The sequence below is a fragment of the Pholcus phalangioides genome, unplaced genomic scaffold (assembly GCF_987345545.1).
Source record: "Pholcus phalangioides strain wild (caught in Gottingen) unplaced genomic scaffold, Ppha-v1.0 ptg000009l_1, whole genome shotgun sequence".
Taxonomy (NCBI): domain Eukaryota; kingdom Metazoa; phylum Arthropoda; class Arachnida; order Araneae; family Pholcidae; genus Pholcus; species Pholcus phalangioides.
In genome coordinates, this window is record NW_028301602.1 from 48,743,947 (window position 1) to 48,763,605 (window position 19,659).

The 19,659-nt window shown below is 41.1% G+C and overlaps 1 protein-coding gene across 4 annotated transcripts in view; it reads left to right on the plus strand.

Moving 5' to 3' along the window:
- LOC149083243 (uncharacterized) overlaps positions 1-19,659 on the plus strand; it is a 151,491-nt gene that overhangs the window by 118,502 nt on the left and 13,330 nt on the right. For all 4 annotated transcript variants that reach the window (XM_089236926.1, XM_089236928.1, XM_089236927.1 and 1 more), the window contains one exon: positions 12,248-13,078. In XM_089236926.1, coding sequence (XP_089093052.1) covers positions 12,294-13,078 — 785 coding nt within the window. In that variant the 5' untranslated portion in view covers positions 12,248-12,293. The remainder of the gene's footprint in view (positions 1-12,247; positions 13,079-19,659) is intronic.

Genomic DNA, 19,659 nt, shown 5'->3' on the forward strand with positions numbered 1-19,659 from the left:
ACTTTTTTTTCGTACTGATTATTTTATTGTTGTATCACCAAGCTCGATGATTTTTGTTATATTTTAAATATTTCTTTTTTTAATAAATCGATATGTACATAATACATAATAATCAAATATAATATATAAATCAATCAAAAAATGATTTAAAACTGTTAAATGATAATTATTATAAAAATAATGATTGTAAAAATAAAACATAAATTGTAAAAAACTAACGTTGTCTAGACCCACTACACAACTATGCCAGAAACCTTCGACACGCGCGCCATCTATCGTAGGATGCATGTGGTATGCCAGAAACCTTCGCGGGAGTGTACTCACCAACTTCCCAAAGTTTCATGGCGATCGGATGCATAAAGGACAGACAGACATACATTCGTTTTTATATATATAGACTAGCTGACCCGTCGCGCGTTGCTGCGATCTCAGAAGAAAGTAAATTCAATGAAATTCGTCATGATAACATTCAATTTACATTGTGTCATTTTTATTGAAATTTATTCATTTTTATATGGAAAAAACTTCAAAGCATCGTTTTAATTCCATTTATTTATTAGAGTGCTTGTGGATACACGATATTTTTTGTTTTTCCGTCTGGTGCGTACACGAATAAATCGGAAGGTTTTCCGACGCGTGAGCTGGCCACATACAGTTGTCCATGTGAGAAGCACGGATTCTCCAAATCTAGCCCACACACTGGCAGCGATTGTCCTTGTGCTTTGTTGATGGCCATTGCAAAAGCGAGTCGCACCGGAAACTGTAAACGTTTGAATTCAAATGGCATATCTGTTGGGATCATTGGAATACGTGGCAACAGTACATCTTCTCCCTTGAATTTCCCATTCAAAATTGCAGCTTCGATGACATTGTTCATCATCTTTTTCACCGAAAGTCTTGTACCGTTGCAAAGTCGTGGTGGATTGATGTTTCGGAGAAGAATGATAGGCACGCCAATTTTCAATGTTAAAATGTGCGGTGGCATACCTGGCAAATCGAGTGAATTCAAGAATTCCGTTGGGTAATTCACAACTTCGTCTTGATTCATTACAGTATCGATGGACTTATACGTTGTCGCTTCGCCTGGTATTCCGTTTTGAATGCTGAAATTGATGGCATTGACATCGTTAATCGTAGCTGCTAATATAGCACGTGCACTGAGCCACTGATGATTTTTGTGATTCCACGCGATATTTGGGAAAACCTTTTGAATCAATTCGTCTTTGGTTGATGTCATCTTACAAAAGTCTGTTGGCAATGTGATACATTGTGTAGATCTGTCGATTGCCATCTTCCCATTCCCAATATCCAGCATTTGTTTTGCGAAACGTTCGACGGATGCACCATTTTGTAGTTAAACACGCATATTGGTTTTCAAAGTCAATTTCTTTACATGTCGCCATAGAACTGATGATTTGAGACATGCATTAAGTTCATCAGCGGGTGTTGAACGTGGTATAACTGGCAGAGTTTGTCGAAAATCACCAGACAATAAAATGAGTGCTCCACCGAAGGGCTGTCCATTTCCCCTGCAGTGTACGATAACGCGCTTCCAATGCTTTTTAGTGAGCCATTGTGCATTCGTCTCATATGATAAGTTCACATGTTTGGAGAACTTTGCCCATTCCGGAATTTTTGGTGATATTGCATGTTGGCGTGTCAGTGATTTGCAAATTCAATGGCAATTTCAGTGCTGAATGCGCTGTTCGACCACCATCCAAAAGTGTTGCCGCAATTCCAGATGATGCAATTGCCAGTGCAGTTTTATTCCGTGTTCGTATGGTTGCCAAAATGATTGAAATGAGAAAATTTTTGCTTGTACCTCCGGGTGCATCTGTGAAGTACGATCCGTCGCTTTGATTCGTAATTGCTTGCATGATTGTGTCATATACAATGCGTTGTTCTGGAACCAATTTCGGAAGATTCTTTTCAACAAATGTACCCTAAGCATCGACATCGAAGTGTGTTTCACGTTGCAAATCACGATCATAAGTGTCATTTGCAGATCGATTTGGTGCACACATTCCCAACTGCACCAATCCTTTGTTAGCAATTGACAAACATATATCCTCGATCGAAACTAGCGCCTCATTATACACATTTGGTGTGAATTGTATGTCCGGATTCGTTGCTCGCAAACGACGTAGGATGTCTTCACTCATATAATCCCTGTATTTTTCCCAAAGATCTTTCGGATTGGATGGGAAACACGTTCTCAATATTATCGCAAATAACGTGCGTATTTGCTGTGGTTGAGCAGTATTCGATAAATCAGCAAGTGCTGTGTCCCAATGTGCATCGTTTTCAAGAAGATTTAATTCTTGGCAATCTTCTCGATAGGTCACACATACTTCACCATTTACTGCTCTCAGTTCTTGGAAGGATTTCGGTCCACGTACGTTAACTAACAGTAATCGCAAGTAAAAACATTCTTGATTGTTTGGATGAACTGTATACAGACGGCCTAACGCGTCGGACGAATATAAATTCGGATGTCCTTCAACTGGTTTGCCCTGTTTATGACGTTGAAATTTTTTCTCTGATGCATTCCATGAGTAGTATTTTGGAACTTCTGAGTAAAGTAGCGTTCTTTTGCGAACAAATCATCCGTGCACAATGAGAAGAACGCAGTTACCGTTGTTTGCGGTGGCGAAAATGCCTTTGCATGTACATTTTCCGTTGTAAAATGCACTGCTGTGCATGAACAACTGTTGGATGACGTTCATGAATTGGAAATGAGAAAAGACGCCAAACAGCTACATTGCTACTAATGTAGCGTCCCAATTGATATCGTTCGATTTCATCAATTGGTGCAGATGCATTTCCCTTCCCAAAAACTCTATATCGCTTCCTTTGTTGACATATTTGAAAGATTTCACTGAATTGCAATACTCGACATTGATGTGTGCGACATTGAGCAGTGCGTACTCGATCGGCTTTCAATATTGATTCTCGTTGCTCGTTCGCTTGAGAAGAACGGGCTTGAGCAGTTTGTATTCGAACAGCTTCTAATCTTGCTTCCCGTTGTTCATCTGTTTCTGAAGCTCGTAATGCCTTTTTCTTTCGTGCTTCAGATGTAGATCGACCAATCGATTTCTGTTTGGGGGGGGGGGGCATAACTGTCGACTATGCTCGCAAATTCGCTGAAAATAAATAATCGCTAAAAAATCGAATAAATAAATGGAAAAATTCATGGATATGCCACACCGTTCGTTATAATGATAACGAACGTAATGATAGTAACATGATGAATGGATCCTGGGCCCCCAATAATCTTTTTCGGAATGTTTATTTTGGTTACTGTGGTTCTCAAAAAATGCGTTTCAGACATGCATATGCCTTTACGATTGTTTGCCTCTTCTTTAATGCAGCCAGTATAACAGTTTATTCCTTTGTAATGGTTTGTCACTTTTTCAATCCTCCCAGTAACTGAAGAAAACTTGGGTATCACGGGTGATTTTTGACTTCGTCAGACACCATCGAAACCATTTAGTTGAAAGTATAGAAAAAGTATGTAAAAACAATATTGAACTGAGTAAAAGTAAATACACTGGTGAAATAAATTAAGAGAATTTGCATATTTTATCGAATTTCATAAAAAGAACTGAAATGAATGTAAAACCACTGCTTCTAGACAAAAATGCAAATCTTGTGCGTCAAATACGTAAGCGTACACGTGTGTGTAGGCGGAGCCAGTAGAGAAACTGGCTTTATAAGCGCGCGTAAGTTAAGACGCATTTCGTTCGCTAGCACACCTCGGCGAATTTCTTGGTGTTATTTTGCAGCAATCGGTTTATTTCAAATTGTAACAGTAAAAATGAGTAACCACCAACGTTTAGATGATGGAATGAGGTGGCGAATTGTGGGGAGGCTAGAATCAGGCCAATCTCAAGTCCAGATTTGTAGAGAGTTCAATTTAACGACCAGCGTCGTGTGTAACTTATGGAAACAGTTCCAGGATACCGGATCCATCGAGAGAAAGCCTGGACAAGGTCGTCCAAGAGCCACGACGGCCAGAGAAGATCACCATTTGTCGATTATAGCGAGGCGTAACAGGAGTGCTACAGCTTCTCAGCTCTCTCGTGACTTGTATGCAGCCACAGGAACCCGTGTATAGGGTGACTGTTTCCAAAAGACTTCATGAGAGAGGGTTGTTTGCAAGAAGACCTGCTGTTTGCGTCCCGCTCACTTCTACGGACAGGAGAATCCGTTTATCATGGTGCAGAGAGCATAGAATTTTAATGGACGATAACGCGAGGCCACATACAACTGTTCTGCTCGACGATTTTCTAGAGAGTGAGGATATTCACCAGATGGATTGGCCAGCCAGATCTCCAGACCTTAACCCTATAGACCATGTCTGGGACGCTCTGAGGAGGGCAATTGCAACTCGCAACCCCACCTCCGGCCGCTGTTATGGTCGAGTGGTCATAGTGACGGACTCGCATCGCGGGAACCCGGGTTCGAGTCCCACCGTCACCACAGTGGTGATCGGCTGAAGTTGGTTTTCTGTGGTTCCCAACTTCGAGGCGCAAATGCGAGTCGGGGGACCCCCCTCCGGGAACCATCCAGGGAATGAAAACAGCGTTGCTTAACGAGTGGGACCAGTTGCCACAGAAAATGATAAACTGCCTTATTTCAAGTGTGAAATCACGCTGCGAGACCTGTATATCTGCAAGAGGGGACCATACCCCCTATTAACCTATTTTTTTGTTTATTCTGCAACTGCGGTTTCATACCTTCCGATTCCAACGATTGCGTGTGTATTACAATTATTGAATGGTTATTTGTTTTGTATTGTATCAATGTATGTACATATCAAATTTCATTAAAATCGGTACAGTAGTTCTAGAGATAATCGACCAAGTCTGCAAATTCTCTTAATTTCTTACACCCGTGTAGTAATAAGAAAAAAGAAATGATGTACGATAATTATATTATACTAGCTATAATACCCGGCGCTGCCCGGGTTTTCTTCAATGAAGCTGTTAGAAACACGTGATATCTCCCTCTTTCTTTGAGGGACATGCAAACCGTGTCTAAGTAAACCAATATGGCGACTTCCTGTGCGCCTCATGAAATAAACAAATCTAGATTTAAAGAAACATAGAAATGAATATATACTTTTTATCCTTTTTTAAGGGGCGCTAGGTATTTCGAACCCCCCCCCCCCCCCGAACTTTAATTTATCCATCTCCCTGTTTCAGCTTTCAAAAATGCTTAATTAAAGCTGTGGAATTTTTTCGATGTACTTTTTATTGGCCCATAATTAATTTTAAAACGACCTAAACTGCATGAATTGATGCAGTTGAATATCAAAAGATAATACGGAGACATTAATTTTTCATGCTTGAGAAGAGATAAATAAAAAGTTGAAATCAATGTTATTGCATTGGATATTCAACTCAAAATTAGGTCCGGCTAATTACTTCATATTCAATCTCCTGGGCTTCGTATATCTCTAAGCAAACACAATATTTCAGAAATCGGGAATTCTATACAATTTTTAAAATTATTGATGTGGCGGAAAACCCCACCAAATTTCAGCATTTCTACAGTAAAATCGGCAATTTTAACAGTGATTTCTACGAGTCTCACCCTTTTCCTGACCCTCAAAGCGATGCTGATGATGATTATGACGTCTATTCAAAAAGCCTCATTACTGAGAGTATTGAAATGTAATTGTATTGAATAGTAGTATTGTGTAGTATTGAAAGTATTGGCAATCCATTATAAAGGCATAAACTATTATACATATACATATACTAACAGGATTAAAGAAGTGACAAAACATTGTAAAGGCATATGATATACACGTCTGAAACGCATTGCTAGGGAACCACGGTAACCAAAGTAAACGTTCGGAAAGTGATTGTTGAGGCCCGAAAACCATTGTTGCCCGACAGATTTTTGCCCATTTGGGCTACTTACCCTGCTCTGACAAAAATTTAAATTAGCCTATCGTTTAAGTCGGGTCCCATTTGGTACATATGCAAAATTTGGCGACGATCCATCTAAAATTGTAGATTTGTATAGAGAACATATTTTGTATACACACAGACAGACAGAAAATCAATTTTATATATATAGATTGAGCTTCACGATAAGCAACTGAGATATATGCATAAACTGAAATACATTTGAACACATATCTAATAAATATAATAAATGCTGTTGCAATATATATATATATATTCTATAGCTTATTCCTTTAGGACTGCTGGGAGGACTTTTCAGTCCCTTGAGGCTACAAAGTGTTTGTTTGTAATATATGTGCATGAGCATTGTGTATTATATATTTGTATTTATGTAACACAATGTCTGAATTTGTGTATTACATGTTTGTATTTGTGAAGTAAATAAAAAGAAAAAAAAATCTTTTTATCAGCTGATTTTCAATCCTTTACAATCCATCTAATCTATTTTTTATCTTTTCTATCTGACAAAAAATGTGGGTGGTTCCTTTCGCCCCCTTATTCCTGAGGGTGCATAGACAGAACATTCCAAAGTCTTTTTTGTTTCTGTCTTGGCAGCCCTGACACCTGAAAATGTCTTGTTTTTTGCTGAATATGCTAAAAAATGAAAATAAAGACGTGCATTTATGAAGATATATTGTTCTAATTATTTCTTAATTAATGTTGCCGTTTTAATCATAAAACCATTTAGCATATATCTTTTTAGAAAAAATATCTTTTGCAGAGTGTTTTTTCTAAAAATTTCATTAAAAAAAAAGTCTTTAAATTACCATTTTTGTTTTTCGATAAAGCCCCAGAACTTTACAGTTATGGTTTGACTTTGACCTTTGAAGACCACACACCCAGCTTCCCATCTGAGAGAGATAGTGAAGCATTCCCGAAGGATGGGTGTATCCGGAAAGTTTTATTATAAACAAGAAAACATTGTCGCCTCAGACGATGGCAACAAAAAATAAAATATATATAAAACGATTGTCAATCTGAGATCATATAACAGATAATTAAAATCGAAACAACAAACGCCAATAGGCAATCAAAATCATAAACAAGATTATACGATGATGGCATCATATGATGGCATTCTCATAAAGAATCTAGTAATCGTCAGTCAATCGAAGGTTTTACTGCCGTTCTAAGTGTTTTGTCCAGGTTTTTGCACCCCTTAGGAGTATACCATTCCTTTAAATGATAAAATATTTACAAAATAGTTATAATGTATTATTCAGAATGAATTTCGTTTATCGGACCAGTCATGATGTCTGTCTGCCCGAGTGGCGTGGTGGGAAGATGCTCGTCTACCACCGTGAAGATTGCTGTCGCGGTCCTGAGTTTGAACTAGAGGGAGGATATAGATAAGGTATTTTCCCTAACGAACTTGAGGCGACCACCGATAGACAGCGCCTTCATTTCCAACCCATCTCATTAATGGCAGCAAATTGCAATATAGCGATATAGCCAGAGTTGGTGTTTGGTGAAATAGTAGTCATGATGTCTGCGGACCAGTAGGTTTCATATCCTACTGGTCCACAGACGTCATGAATTTTTTAACTCTGACGCTGCTGCAAAGAAAGAATAATATTTTTATCTAAGGATTGGAGATCGATCCCTTTGATAACAAAGGTCTCGGGCTTGTCACTTTCCAGCAAGTAGGTGCAGAAAACTGTCATTTTCCTTGTATGATGAAAAATGCTTTTTCTGCCTCTTTGCAAGTTTTACCAACATTTTTTCGGCTTGCTTGTTATTCAATAGGGAAGATTCCTCCATTCCTCCTTTAACTTGTTAATGGAGAGAGATAGCTCTAAGTGAGATATCGGTAGACAAAAAAAAAGGAAGAAAAAAAATTGGTTGATAAGCCGGAAGTTTAAACGTGAATGCGTCTTTATATGCCGTTACAGTGCGATGAGACATATTTAGTTCTGTAATCAAACTTGAAGTAATCTGTTATCACTGAATTCTATAATTTTGTGTAATTTTTTCCCAACAAGATCTATGTTCATCTTATGCATTCCAAAACAGCGTAAAACAATTTCGTTACGAATCAGGATAGTGGGCCTGGTGCCCAGACAGAAAAAGGCATTAAAACTGGATTGATATCAGATTGGTATTTGCAATACTCATCTAACGATATCATTGGTTTTGATTTACGTTGCAAACTTTGTGAGATATGAGAATTTAAAGCATTTCGTTACACTTTTTAGGGATATATACAAGGTATCGTTAGATGATTTAAACGACGTATTCACGTCGAAAACCTGCACTTGCCCAGATATCAGTGCAATCCCTGTGGCGAAATCTAGAAGTTAAGGATTGGAAAACAAGAAAGATGGGAGGTGAAGAGAAAAATTCCAATTGTGTGTAAAGTGTTGCGCAGCATCCGATTAATGCGAAACGACCTGCGCATGAAGTGAGCAGGCAACCGAACAGGGAGGCATTTTTTTATGACAGATTTGTTATGACGCTGTTTTCACTTTCGCACATATCTTTACGCATCGAAATCATTTTGAGGGGAAAACACGAGTGGGTAAATAAAGGCGCAAGTAAATGCAATACTCTTGGAATGCTCTATTCAACTCTTTTCTTATTCAATGCTCAATTCATCTCAATGCACTTCCTTTCCTGCGCTTCCAAAAATTCCCTTATGTCTCTACAGATAGACCGAACATAGTCGGACTATATCTTTTCTAGTTTCATCCATCCTTCGGGAGTTGGTTTGAAATCGCATAATTGATCCATCTGGTACTTCAGGTTCAGGTCTCTGCTGAGGCTCTGGCTTCTGAAAAATTTGGTTCCTTCTCTTCTTTGTAAACGATCTCTTCACGCTTTATCTCACACACACACACACACATTTTTCCAGTTGACCGAATGCCTCAGCAAGTTTGAATTCCTTGTTCATCTTCCGACAAATGTCCCTTTCGGCTAACACAGTACTAGAGATAGGCCTATTTCTAGCGTGATGCTGTTTCGGCTCAAAAATGTTTTGGCTGCTCGTTTTTGTGTACTATTGGTTCTCAAAAAGCGTGTCCGGAAAATTCACCGCCAGCAATTCACCGCTAGGAAAATTCACCGCCATGCAATTCAGCACTAGGAAAATTCACCGCTAGGAAAATTCACCGCCGGAAAATTCACAGACTAACAATTCACCTACAACAGTTCGATGCGAGTCAGTTAGCGTGGAAGTGAGCGATTGAGTTACTGAGAGAGGAGTGAGTGAGTGAGTGACCTAATGAGTATGTGAGTGAGTAAGTGACCTAGTAATTGAATGAGTGAGTGACCTAGTAATTGAATGAGTGAGTGACCTAGTAATTGAATGAGTGAGTGACCTAGTGAGTGAGTTAGTTTTAACCTAGTAGTGTCACAAATGATTAAAAAATCTGATTGTTATATGTTATATTGTATGCATTACAATATCGACCTAATGGCATATTTATGGCTTCGGCGGTTTCCGCTCGGCGTGATTCCAACGTATGACCCCTTATGAGTCGAATATGGAAAAATCTTTCTCAGTCAGTCTTCAAGTCATGAAACAAAACTATTCACAAAATTTGATATTTATAGCTTCAGAGTGGTTTTGGCTCGGCGATGACGAATCAGTCGGGACATGTTATTTTATATGCAGTATATAGATGTAGACACGCACTAAAACGGGATTTCTGAAAGTTCATCACCCATGGGGATCATGAGGTGTTGAAGTGGTTTAGGGGGAATCATTGCTGAGCAAATCTGAGATTGCAGAATCCACACCAATGAAGTCGCTGGTAACAGCTAGTTCATCATGAAAAAATAATCCATTGCTTACTGATGATCAACAATGTTTTTTATAATATCATTGTGATAACAGGAGATGATTTTAAGCATTTTAAGGGAGTTAATTCATCGCGTATCCACTTACTTTATTATCTTTTAATTCTCTGTTATTATTCCTTTTAACGTTTCGTTAGAAGATTCTGAGTGAAATATAGAGTTGATGGAATTATTGAATATATTCTCTTGTGCAACAGCAATTTGTAATTTCTTCCGAATCATCTCAATTTCTTCTAATAAAGTCATTATTAAAACCATTTATCCACCATGTCTTTAGGATCACTGACTAGGTCACTCACTCACTTTCTCACTGGGTCACTCATCCACTCAGTAGCTCACTCACTCACTTTCTCACTCATCCACTCAGTAGCTCACTCACTCACTAGATCACTCATCCACTCAGTAGCTCACTCACTCACTAGATCACTCATCCACTCAGTAGCTCACTCACTCACTAGATCATTCACTCACTAGATCATTCACTCACTCACTCACTAGATCATTCACTTACTCACTAGATCACTCATCCACTCAGTAGCTCACTTACTCACTAGATCACTCATCCACTCAAAAGCTCACTTACTCACTAGATCACTCATCCACTCAGTAGCTCACTCACTCACTCATGGACTCAGTAGCTCACTCACTCACTCATGGACTCAGTAGCTCACTCACTCACTCATGGACCCAGTAGCTCACTCACTCTCTCATAGACTCAGTATCTCGGTCACTAAATCAGTAGCTCACTCACTCACTCATGGACTCAGTAGCTCGCTCACTCACTCAATCACTCACTCGCTCAATCCCTCGCTCACTGACTCAGTAACTCAATCGCTCACTTCCTCGATTTCTGACTCGCATCGAACTGTTGTCGGTGAATTTTCCTACTGGTGAATTGCATGGCGGTGATTTTTCCCAGCGGTGAATTTTCCGTAAATCCTCAAAAAGCGCATCGCGGTGAGCTTGCGATATTCCTGTGCCTGTTTGTTGCTTTGAAGTGGTTCTTTGTTCGGCTGTTCTGGGAAACCGTGAATGAACGTTGACTAGTCTGCTGACAATTGTCCTTCAGCCTGTTATAGGAATTCTGACGAACTCCTTCTTGCAAACAAGGTGCCATAATAAGTCGCCATTTTTCTGCACCAACTTATTGCCCTATTGTAATTTGATAGAACAAAATATTACGAGAAACATTATACATAACACTATATCCGAGAACCTTAAATTTTTGGGCTATTTATTGCCTGTGTCTTTTCTATGGGATTAGACCAGTGTTTCTCAAAGTGTGCGTCACGGCTGCTGGGGCGTCGCCAACCTTTGTCAAGGACATCGCGGCGAGCTGTTGATATTAATGTTTGTCTATTAAGTGCTTTGAATTGTTCTTTCTTTGACTATTCTGGACAGCCACGGATAAACGTTGTCACGGTAAGGGAGCCACTGTCCTAATCATTGGTGTGTTCCGCTCCTCTCCATAGGGTCGCAACCCCACACTTTGGGAACCACTGTATTAGGATAATAGACGTGAAGAAAGAAAACTCTTTTCAGATAGTCGTATCCAAGGGGCGGAAAATATGCGCCTCAGGTGGAAAAATTTCTGGGATCGGCCCTGTCATAAAATGTCCGAAACAAGAACTGCATGTAGTTTTATGTAAAGGCATGCTCGTTTTGGAAACGTATGCCTGTGCAAATGAAGATTATACAATGTAGAGAAAGTGTCGTTTCTGTTGCTTATTTTTCAGAATAAAATGTAAATGTTGTGAGGTCTGTTACTCGATTTTTTTCCGGGGGGGGGGGGGGGTCTCGCATTCGCTCCTCAAAGTTGAAAAACCATAGTAAACCAATTTTCAACAGACTGCATTTACACACTAAGACTAAGATATACGATTTTACTCGTCTATGTAATTTCTCTTCAAATGTCGACGCAGTATGACATACGCGTACGCCATACGTATGCGATTTCGTTGTTGGTAATTGCAATTAGCAATACTACTTGGTATATAATTGGTCTTATATTTTCGCGTTTTTCTACCAACTTCTCTGTCCGTTAACACGAGATATCAAGTTACTATACTTACCATTAATAAGCTGTCAGGAAAAATTTCTTTTCCCTTGGCCTCACTACTTACGAAAATGTTAAATTTGGTACCATGAGGTAAGATCGCCTCTTAAATACAGACAATGCAAAGAAACAAGCGCATATAATAACGATACTTAACGAAACCGGAAAAAAACATCTTGATAGAGTATATCAACACTATGAATCGGGACCAGAGAGTAATATCGTTAAGGCAATTATCGTTATTTTGAATTTTCATTGAGTATAGCTTCTATGTGTATACCTTTAACTGAATTTTGAGAAAAGTGACTCTTCAGTTGTCAATACGTAGCTCTAAATTTTTTTTTTCGATCAAGAAAATGGATGGGAAGTGTCATTGCTTTTTTTCGTTTCATTTTTCCTTTTTGTCTTTGTCTAGATTACGCTGAAAAGCACGACGATATGAAGTGAAGTCGATTTACTTGATGTCACACATGATGTATCATCAACAACACAATCTTCCTTCGAGCGGCTCTTCGAACCAGCGTATTCTCTGGCCAGTAGCAGCTCGTCACGGGCAGCATCCGTTCGTATTGAATGTTTGTGACATGCACTGTTGGACGCTGGGGTCGGACATTGACGATGGCGAATCTACGATGCGTTGTTTGCCTCAGATTCTGGATCAACGACAGTTTCCGAGATCGCATTGTGCTCTTAGTCTCGAAGGACGTAAAAAGTCGTCTTTCCTTGGAGAGTGCCAAGTCGGTGCACCCCCAGCGGTTGACTGTTATCCTCTCGTTGATCAAAATTTCCCCCACGCGGTATCGCCTCTTTTTAATCCGGAAATGAGACGTTCCATTAAATTCGATTTCAGCCGATTGGCCGAGTCCGCAACGATGACTGACGTCAGTCGAGCCGATTCATCGTCTATGAACGGCGAATATCCGTGTACGACATCTATCGCCAGCGACAAACTTTTCGAGACATTTGGCCAAACTAACGCTTGGTTCACGGCATCCGCCGACTCGGCGGTACCTCAACTAAGGAGGCCTTCATCCTGCATCCAACAGCGGCGAGATGAGCATCACCACGGCAATCCTTTTGCAACTTCTCGTCCCCGGAAAGAATTCGTGTGCAAATTCTGCCAAAGAAGGTTCACGAAATCGTACAATTTGCTGATTCACGAAAGGACGCACACAGACGAGAGACCGTATACTTGCGACATATGTCACAAATCTTTCAGAAGGCAAGACCATCTTCGAGATCACAGGTGAGTGAAGCATCATCGTCTTCATCTCTCTCTCGTAATAATACCCTTAAAAAAAAAACGACTCGATCTTATATTAATTTTGGGTTCAAAATATGCGGTAGGTTCTATTTTTCAGGTGGTGTTTTATTTTTGAAATGAGATTTCTTTAGCGACATAATAGTGAAATTTTGTGAGGGAAGAAAATCTATCACAGAAAGTGAAACGAGAAAAAAGAAAGAAGACCTATCACAAAGAAAATGAAAGTTTTTTTCCCTCCAAACCGGTTCCACATAGAAAAGCTGATATGTTCCGACAAGCAGATGGGCTGGGGGGGGGGGATTCGGCCGTGTAAATAACTTGAGTCGGACAAAGACAGTTTATGACCTTTCCCTACCCCCCCCCCCCGCCCGTGACGCCGCTGGAATTGTAGAACATCCCCTTTAGTATGATGGGTGAGTGGGGTGGAGTGGGAATGAGTGTGTCTACGTGTTCCCACACTATTCCTGCAGCCTATGGAGCAGGGTTTCTTAACCTCTTTCAGCCACAACTCAAAATCAACAACACTATCAAGTTCGCGACCCATGGACCAATTTTTTAATTACAAAATGCTCTTTAATTTTTCTTATTATTTGACTGACCATATTTTATTGAGAAAAAAATGGGACATCGTCAATTCTCAACAAAAAAAAAAAAAAAATCGCCGAACATAGAAAAAATTGCAAATGGATGCAAAATAAAGAGCTACCTGAAATCACGGTAGAATAAAATGTAATTTTTTTTATCAATTTGAATTCCCTGTAAAAATATTGAACATAACACACATCTGAAATGAAAATTCAGATCTATGGTGGTAATCATCGTAGCATAATTTATAAGTTATGAAAATAGTCTTTATCCTCGATTTCAGTAGAAGAATATTAAAAATCAAGTAAGCTTGGTTGCAGAATGTGCCAAATTTATTTCAGACAATTAAGAAGGCCACAAATACATTAAAATACGGGTCATATCATCACCCTACTTATTACTGAAATGTTCAATTTTGGATATTAGTATTGTCGGTGGCACAACAAGTGGATTTGTACGAAAGTTATCTACAGTAGTGTTTCTCAACGGTCGGGACAGGACATCAGTCACACAGTTCGTAAGACAACGAATCTTCCGTTATTTCTTATGTACGACTTTTCGAGGCCGAGAGCTTGACTCATATAAATTTAATATATTGGGCCACGGTCTCCTAAAGATAGTAAATCACTGATTTATAAAACAGGAAGATATGCAAAATAAAGTGCAAGAAAACAGATAATACGGATAAAGAGAGAATCAAAATATTTTATGAAATAACTTAAAAAAACAAAAAACCTACCTTTACATCAGTGTGATCCTTGCCCTAGCATAACTGTTGGTGTATTTTTGATAGGCAGCATCTCATATCATGTTCTAGTTGTAATCTGCTCCAGTGACGGATTAAAGTCGGTCGAGGCCCCGGGCGCAAAAGAAAGTATTGGGCCCCTTAAATTAGAAAAAAGTGTGGAGTTTTAGTTTTTCGGGGTCCTTTAGAAGTCGGGGCCCCGGGCGCAGGAAATGGAAGTAAAACTTTTTTTTCAAACTTATCCAAAACAAACGCAGTTCACACAACAGCGTTTGCTTTTGGAAACGGTTCTTGCTCTTATGAAATTGGCAATTTGATAGATCTCTTTCATTGCAACACTCAAATCTTCTGCTAGCCTCTTTGTTATATATGCTATATTTATGTATGACTTGGCAACAGCGCAGAGAGCGCGAGCCGTTCGATTGTTGTGAGGATTCGAGTTCTGGCGGTCAAGGCGGTCGGTCGTGTTTCTCCGTAGCTATTGTACTAATGTTGGAATAAAGCTTATTTATGCTATTGTGTAATTCCGAATGCTCCTTCAGTCTGACTCATAAATGTCTAGTGAGAGACGTTTCAGTGGCGACGAGGATAGTATTCAACGTCATTCTGCAGGAGTTGAAAATCGTCGTCTCGGCGGGACAGGAATAAGATAGAAGCAAGCTCTAGTGAGGTAAGTTTCGGTGTAGTCGGAGAATTCGACAGCGCGAAAGGACCGTTTTCGGAGTACGCCGAGCGATTGTGTCAGTATTTTGTCGCGAATGAAGTTACGTATGACGTCCGCAGGCGAGCGATATTCCTATCGCTGGTGGGCGCGTCGACGTATGGCTTGATAAGAAGTCTGGTGTCCCCAGCCTTACCTGCGGATCGAACGTTAGCTGAACTGGTAGACGTTCTCGGGAATCATTTTCAACCGGCACCGTCGGAGATCGTAGAGTGGTTCAAATTCAACTGTCGCTGTAGGAAGCCGGGACAATCTGTGCCAACCTTTATAGCCGAACTTCGAACTCTTGCCAGGTTTTGCGAGATTTGTAGATTTCCACCTTTGAAAGACATTCATATCAAGCTCAGGTCTTTTACTAGGCATAGTCTGAAGATAGTGGGCACGATGGGTGTTTCTGTGAAGTACGAATCCAAATGTGAAATGCTTCCGATCCTTGTGGTGGATCAGTGTTCCGTGATCTTTATGGGTCGAAACTGGATCCGCGAACTAGGGGTGTTGTGCACTATTGATCCGGCTGACTCTACAAACACGATCCAGGTTGACGTGAAATCTTCGTCACGGGACTTGCAGGCCGTCTTGGACATCAAGAACTGTTTTCAGGGGGGTCTAGGGAAGTTGAAAAATGTGAATTTTGGTCTCAGAAGAAAAGACTGTGCTACACGGAAATTCTTCAAAGCTCGCTCCGTACGTTATGCTTATAATAAGAAAGTAGAAGAAATACATAAATAGACTTTTGGATTTAGGAACGAGTGACGTCATCGGAATGGGCGACACCTGTAGTACCATGTCCTGAAAGTGAACGGTAGGATTCGCCTGTGTGGTGACTTCAAGCTCACCGCCAACGTTGCTACACATCGCGAGAGGTATCCGTTACCCAAGGTCGAGGACTTGTTCGCTCGTCTTTCAGGGGGATTGACTTTTTCCAAGGTCGACTTATTGGATGAGTACTGTCAATTGGAACTGGATGAAGCTTCCAGGAACTTACTAGTAATTAACAGTCATAGAGGTTTGTTCAGGTACACGGTGCCTTTTGGGGTAGTGTCGGCTCCATCAATTTTTCAGAGAGAGATGGACAAGCTCTGGGGCGCGGTAGCCCAGGTCGATAAGATACTCGCCTAAAGTACCAAAGGATGTTTTTAGAGGTGTCGCGAGTTCGATACCCGGTTCGTCCTTGTCAGAAAACTTTCCTGGCACAGGGGTACAACAGAAACGGCGACATAACCACAGAAAAAATTGCTACCGCAGGTAGCCCCCCCATCGAGGGGTTAGCGCACCAACCTCTCGATGAGTATAAAAAAACAAGCCTGCCTTTCGGAATCGGTAATAAATTCTACAATTTATAGGTCCTGGGGTCTAATTAGTCCTAGTGTGCGGAAAATGACCGTGGTGCGACAAAAATGATCAAATGGACAAGCAATCGATGGATCTTGCAAGGCCATGAAAATGCATTGTGCTACATAGACGACTTGCTGATAACAGGCAGCTCTATTTCGGATCATTTAAGGAATTTGGGCAAAGTGTTGAGTACTTTGCAGGAAGCTGGTATTAAGCTGCATCCCTCGAAGTGCTCGTTCATGCAGACGTCAATATAATATCTGGGGCATAGAATCGATTCAGAAGGACTGCATCCAGTGCAAACGAAGTTGGAAGCAATTAAAAAGGCTCCTAAGCCACAAAGAATGCTGATGAACTGAGGTCTTTTATAGGTTTGCTGACGTATTATTCAATACTTCTTCCAAATATGTCCTCTATGCTAGCACCATTGTACAACTTGTTGAATAAGAACGCATGCTGTAAATGGACTGAGAAGGAGAGAAAGCCCTTCCAGAAAGCAAAGAAAAAATTGACTACGTCTTTGTTGGTCCACTTCAATGAAAATAATGAAGTGCGTCTCGAGTGTGACGCTAGTCTGTACGGAGTAGGAGCTGTGTTGTTCCATCCTTCAGCTGTGGGCGATCATCCTATTGCTTTTGCATCTAGATCCCTGACGAAAGCGGAAAGGAACTACAGCCAGATCGAAAGAGAAGCCTTATCGTTGGTCGTCGGGATTACACGGTATCGGAAATATCTGCTTGGGAGAACGTTCACTTTGGTAACCGATCATCAGCCCCTAGAAAGGCTGTTTTCTGAGACTAAACCAGTGGCTCCAATGGCTGCTTCTCTCATACAGAGATGGGCGCTTGTACTATCAGGGTACTCGTACAACATTGTATATCAGAAAGGATCATCTCACACTAATGCTGATGCTTTTAATAGGCTACCTGTGCCGAGAACTGTGATTGGTTCCCCAAAGCCTGCTAATGTAGTATTATTGCTTGAATCTATTGATGATGGCACGGTGACCAGATTTCATTTCCAGAAGGAGTTACATGCTGATCCTGTTTTGTTGAAAGTAAATAAATACATGGCCCAGGCGTGTAACGACTGAAATTCGTCCTTTCTGGCTGTGCCGAATTGACTTGTCGGCGGAAAACGGCATTATTCTTCGTGCGAATAGAATATATGTGCCACCAAGGTGCAGGAAGTATGTGCTGTCGGAGCTTCATGGGCCACCAAAGCATGGGTGCTCTCAAAGCCTTGGCTAGACAGTCTGTTTGGTGGCCGAACATTGATAAGGACCTTGAAGACTTGCTACGCTCGTGCATCGATTGTCAAGTCGAAGCTTCCGTTGCTTTATCAAACTTGGCACCTTGGCCTTCCACAACAGAGCCCGTTTGATAACCGCATCGTTTTGTTAGTAGTGGATGCTGCCACTAAGTGGTTGGAAGCTATTCCGGTGTCCTCGACATCGTCAGCTGCTACGGTCGCTGCATTACGATCCCTCTTTGCGAGATTCGGATTGTCCAAGACAATCTTCAGTGATAACGCAACATCGTTCACTAGTCACACAGGAGTTCTCGGATTTCCTTCGTAGGAACGGGGTCATCCATGTCCGAGCTGCGCCGTATCACCCGCAGTCAATAGGTGCGTTGGATGCGTTGAGGAAAATTAAGGGTGACCCTTTCCAGAAAAGGCTTGATAGATTTCAGTTTCACTATCGAAGGACACATGTCTTCTCAATTGGTCAAGCTCCAGGTACAGCGATGTTCAACAGAGTAAGAAAAGCAGGTTGGACCTGTTGAAACCGGGTTAATGGATCCCGACCTCAAACCCAAGTTTGCACCTGAGAATAAGGTATGGTGCAGGAACTACGCAAGCGGCCCAATGTGGATTCCAGGAACGGTCTCCGCTTCAAGGGGTAGGGTCATGTCGGAAGTGAGTACTCCTTCAGGTCACGTGGTTCGGCATCGGGGCCAATTACGTGTCACCTTCACGTTTAGCTGATTCCGAGGTATCCCAGTTGCCCTATAAATCAGAGGGGGCCGATCAGACGGAGAATACCGAGTCCATCAGAAATGAACCTACAAAGGCAAGTAATCCCTAGGCTGTTGATTCACCACCTCCTCATCTAAGGCGATCACAACGTCGCAGGCGACCACCGGAAAGACTGGGTGTGTAGTAGATTGCCTAATGAACTCGATCATTCCTGAATCCGTACTGTAAGGGGCTAAACCATTGAGCTCGTTCCAGGTGAAACACTGCGCACTGCACCAATACTTTTTCATACACCTTTCCGATGGTAGCCAAGAGGCAGATTGGTTTGTACGAATGAAGAGTCGACGGGTTTTTATCCTTCTTGAGAAGCAAGAATATTTTACCTTCCTTAAAATGAACTCGAAAAACAGACCACTTCCGGGATTGTTATAGCTGCATCCGTCTCGCTGTATCTGCCATAGAACTCCTCTATCGGAAGACCATTAACCGGGTCCGGAAAGAAGTAGTCCAATTGATTCCTCACAACATTCACAGTCGTAATATTTTCGTTATTTTGCAGGTTAATCATTAACTGTGGTGGAGTGGAGGGACACTTGAACACTGAGCGATAAGCCTGACCAAATGGTCGATTCTCTCCCTCGTAGAATATACGCCATCCCTCATACTTAACTCTCTTCACCATTCTCTTGTATTCGGCTCTTGCACTCTTGTAGATAGGTCTGGTCTGGGTTTTCTCTTCAGCGTTAGATCGAAGAAAGCGCCGTTCTTTTGCTCTCACCTCGCGTCTTTTTACTGCGAGTTACTGGAGTTCAGGGCTCCACCAACTCGGCTGTTTTGCTTTCGGCTGTTGGTGAGTTAGTAGGATATAATCACATTTCCTTTGAAGACGGTCAAAACACTCGTTCACTAGGGACTCGGCTCCTCTTTCCGTTGTATTCCCATCAAATACGGCTTTGAGTTCTCGTATGTCAGCTGCCATACATCTTACCAGCTTGGACAGTTTTCTCTGAGTTGTCTTGTATCGCGCGCAAGTTGTACTTTCCTCTTCCCCCTTTATTATCATGTGAATCATTTTATGAGAACTGTGTGAATCTTCTGCGCCTATTGACCAGAGAACTTTCGCCAAGATATCCGGCGAGTTTGTGAAAGACACATCTAGCCAACCCTTTAAGCGTCCATGGACATAGATCGGATCAG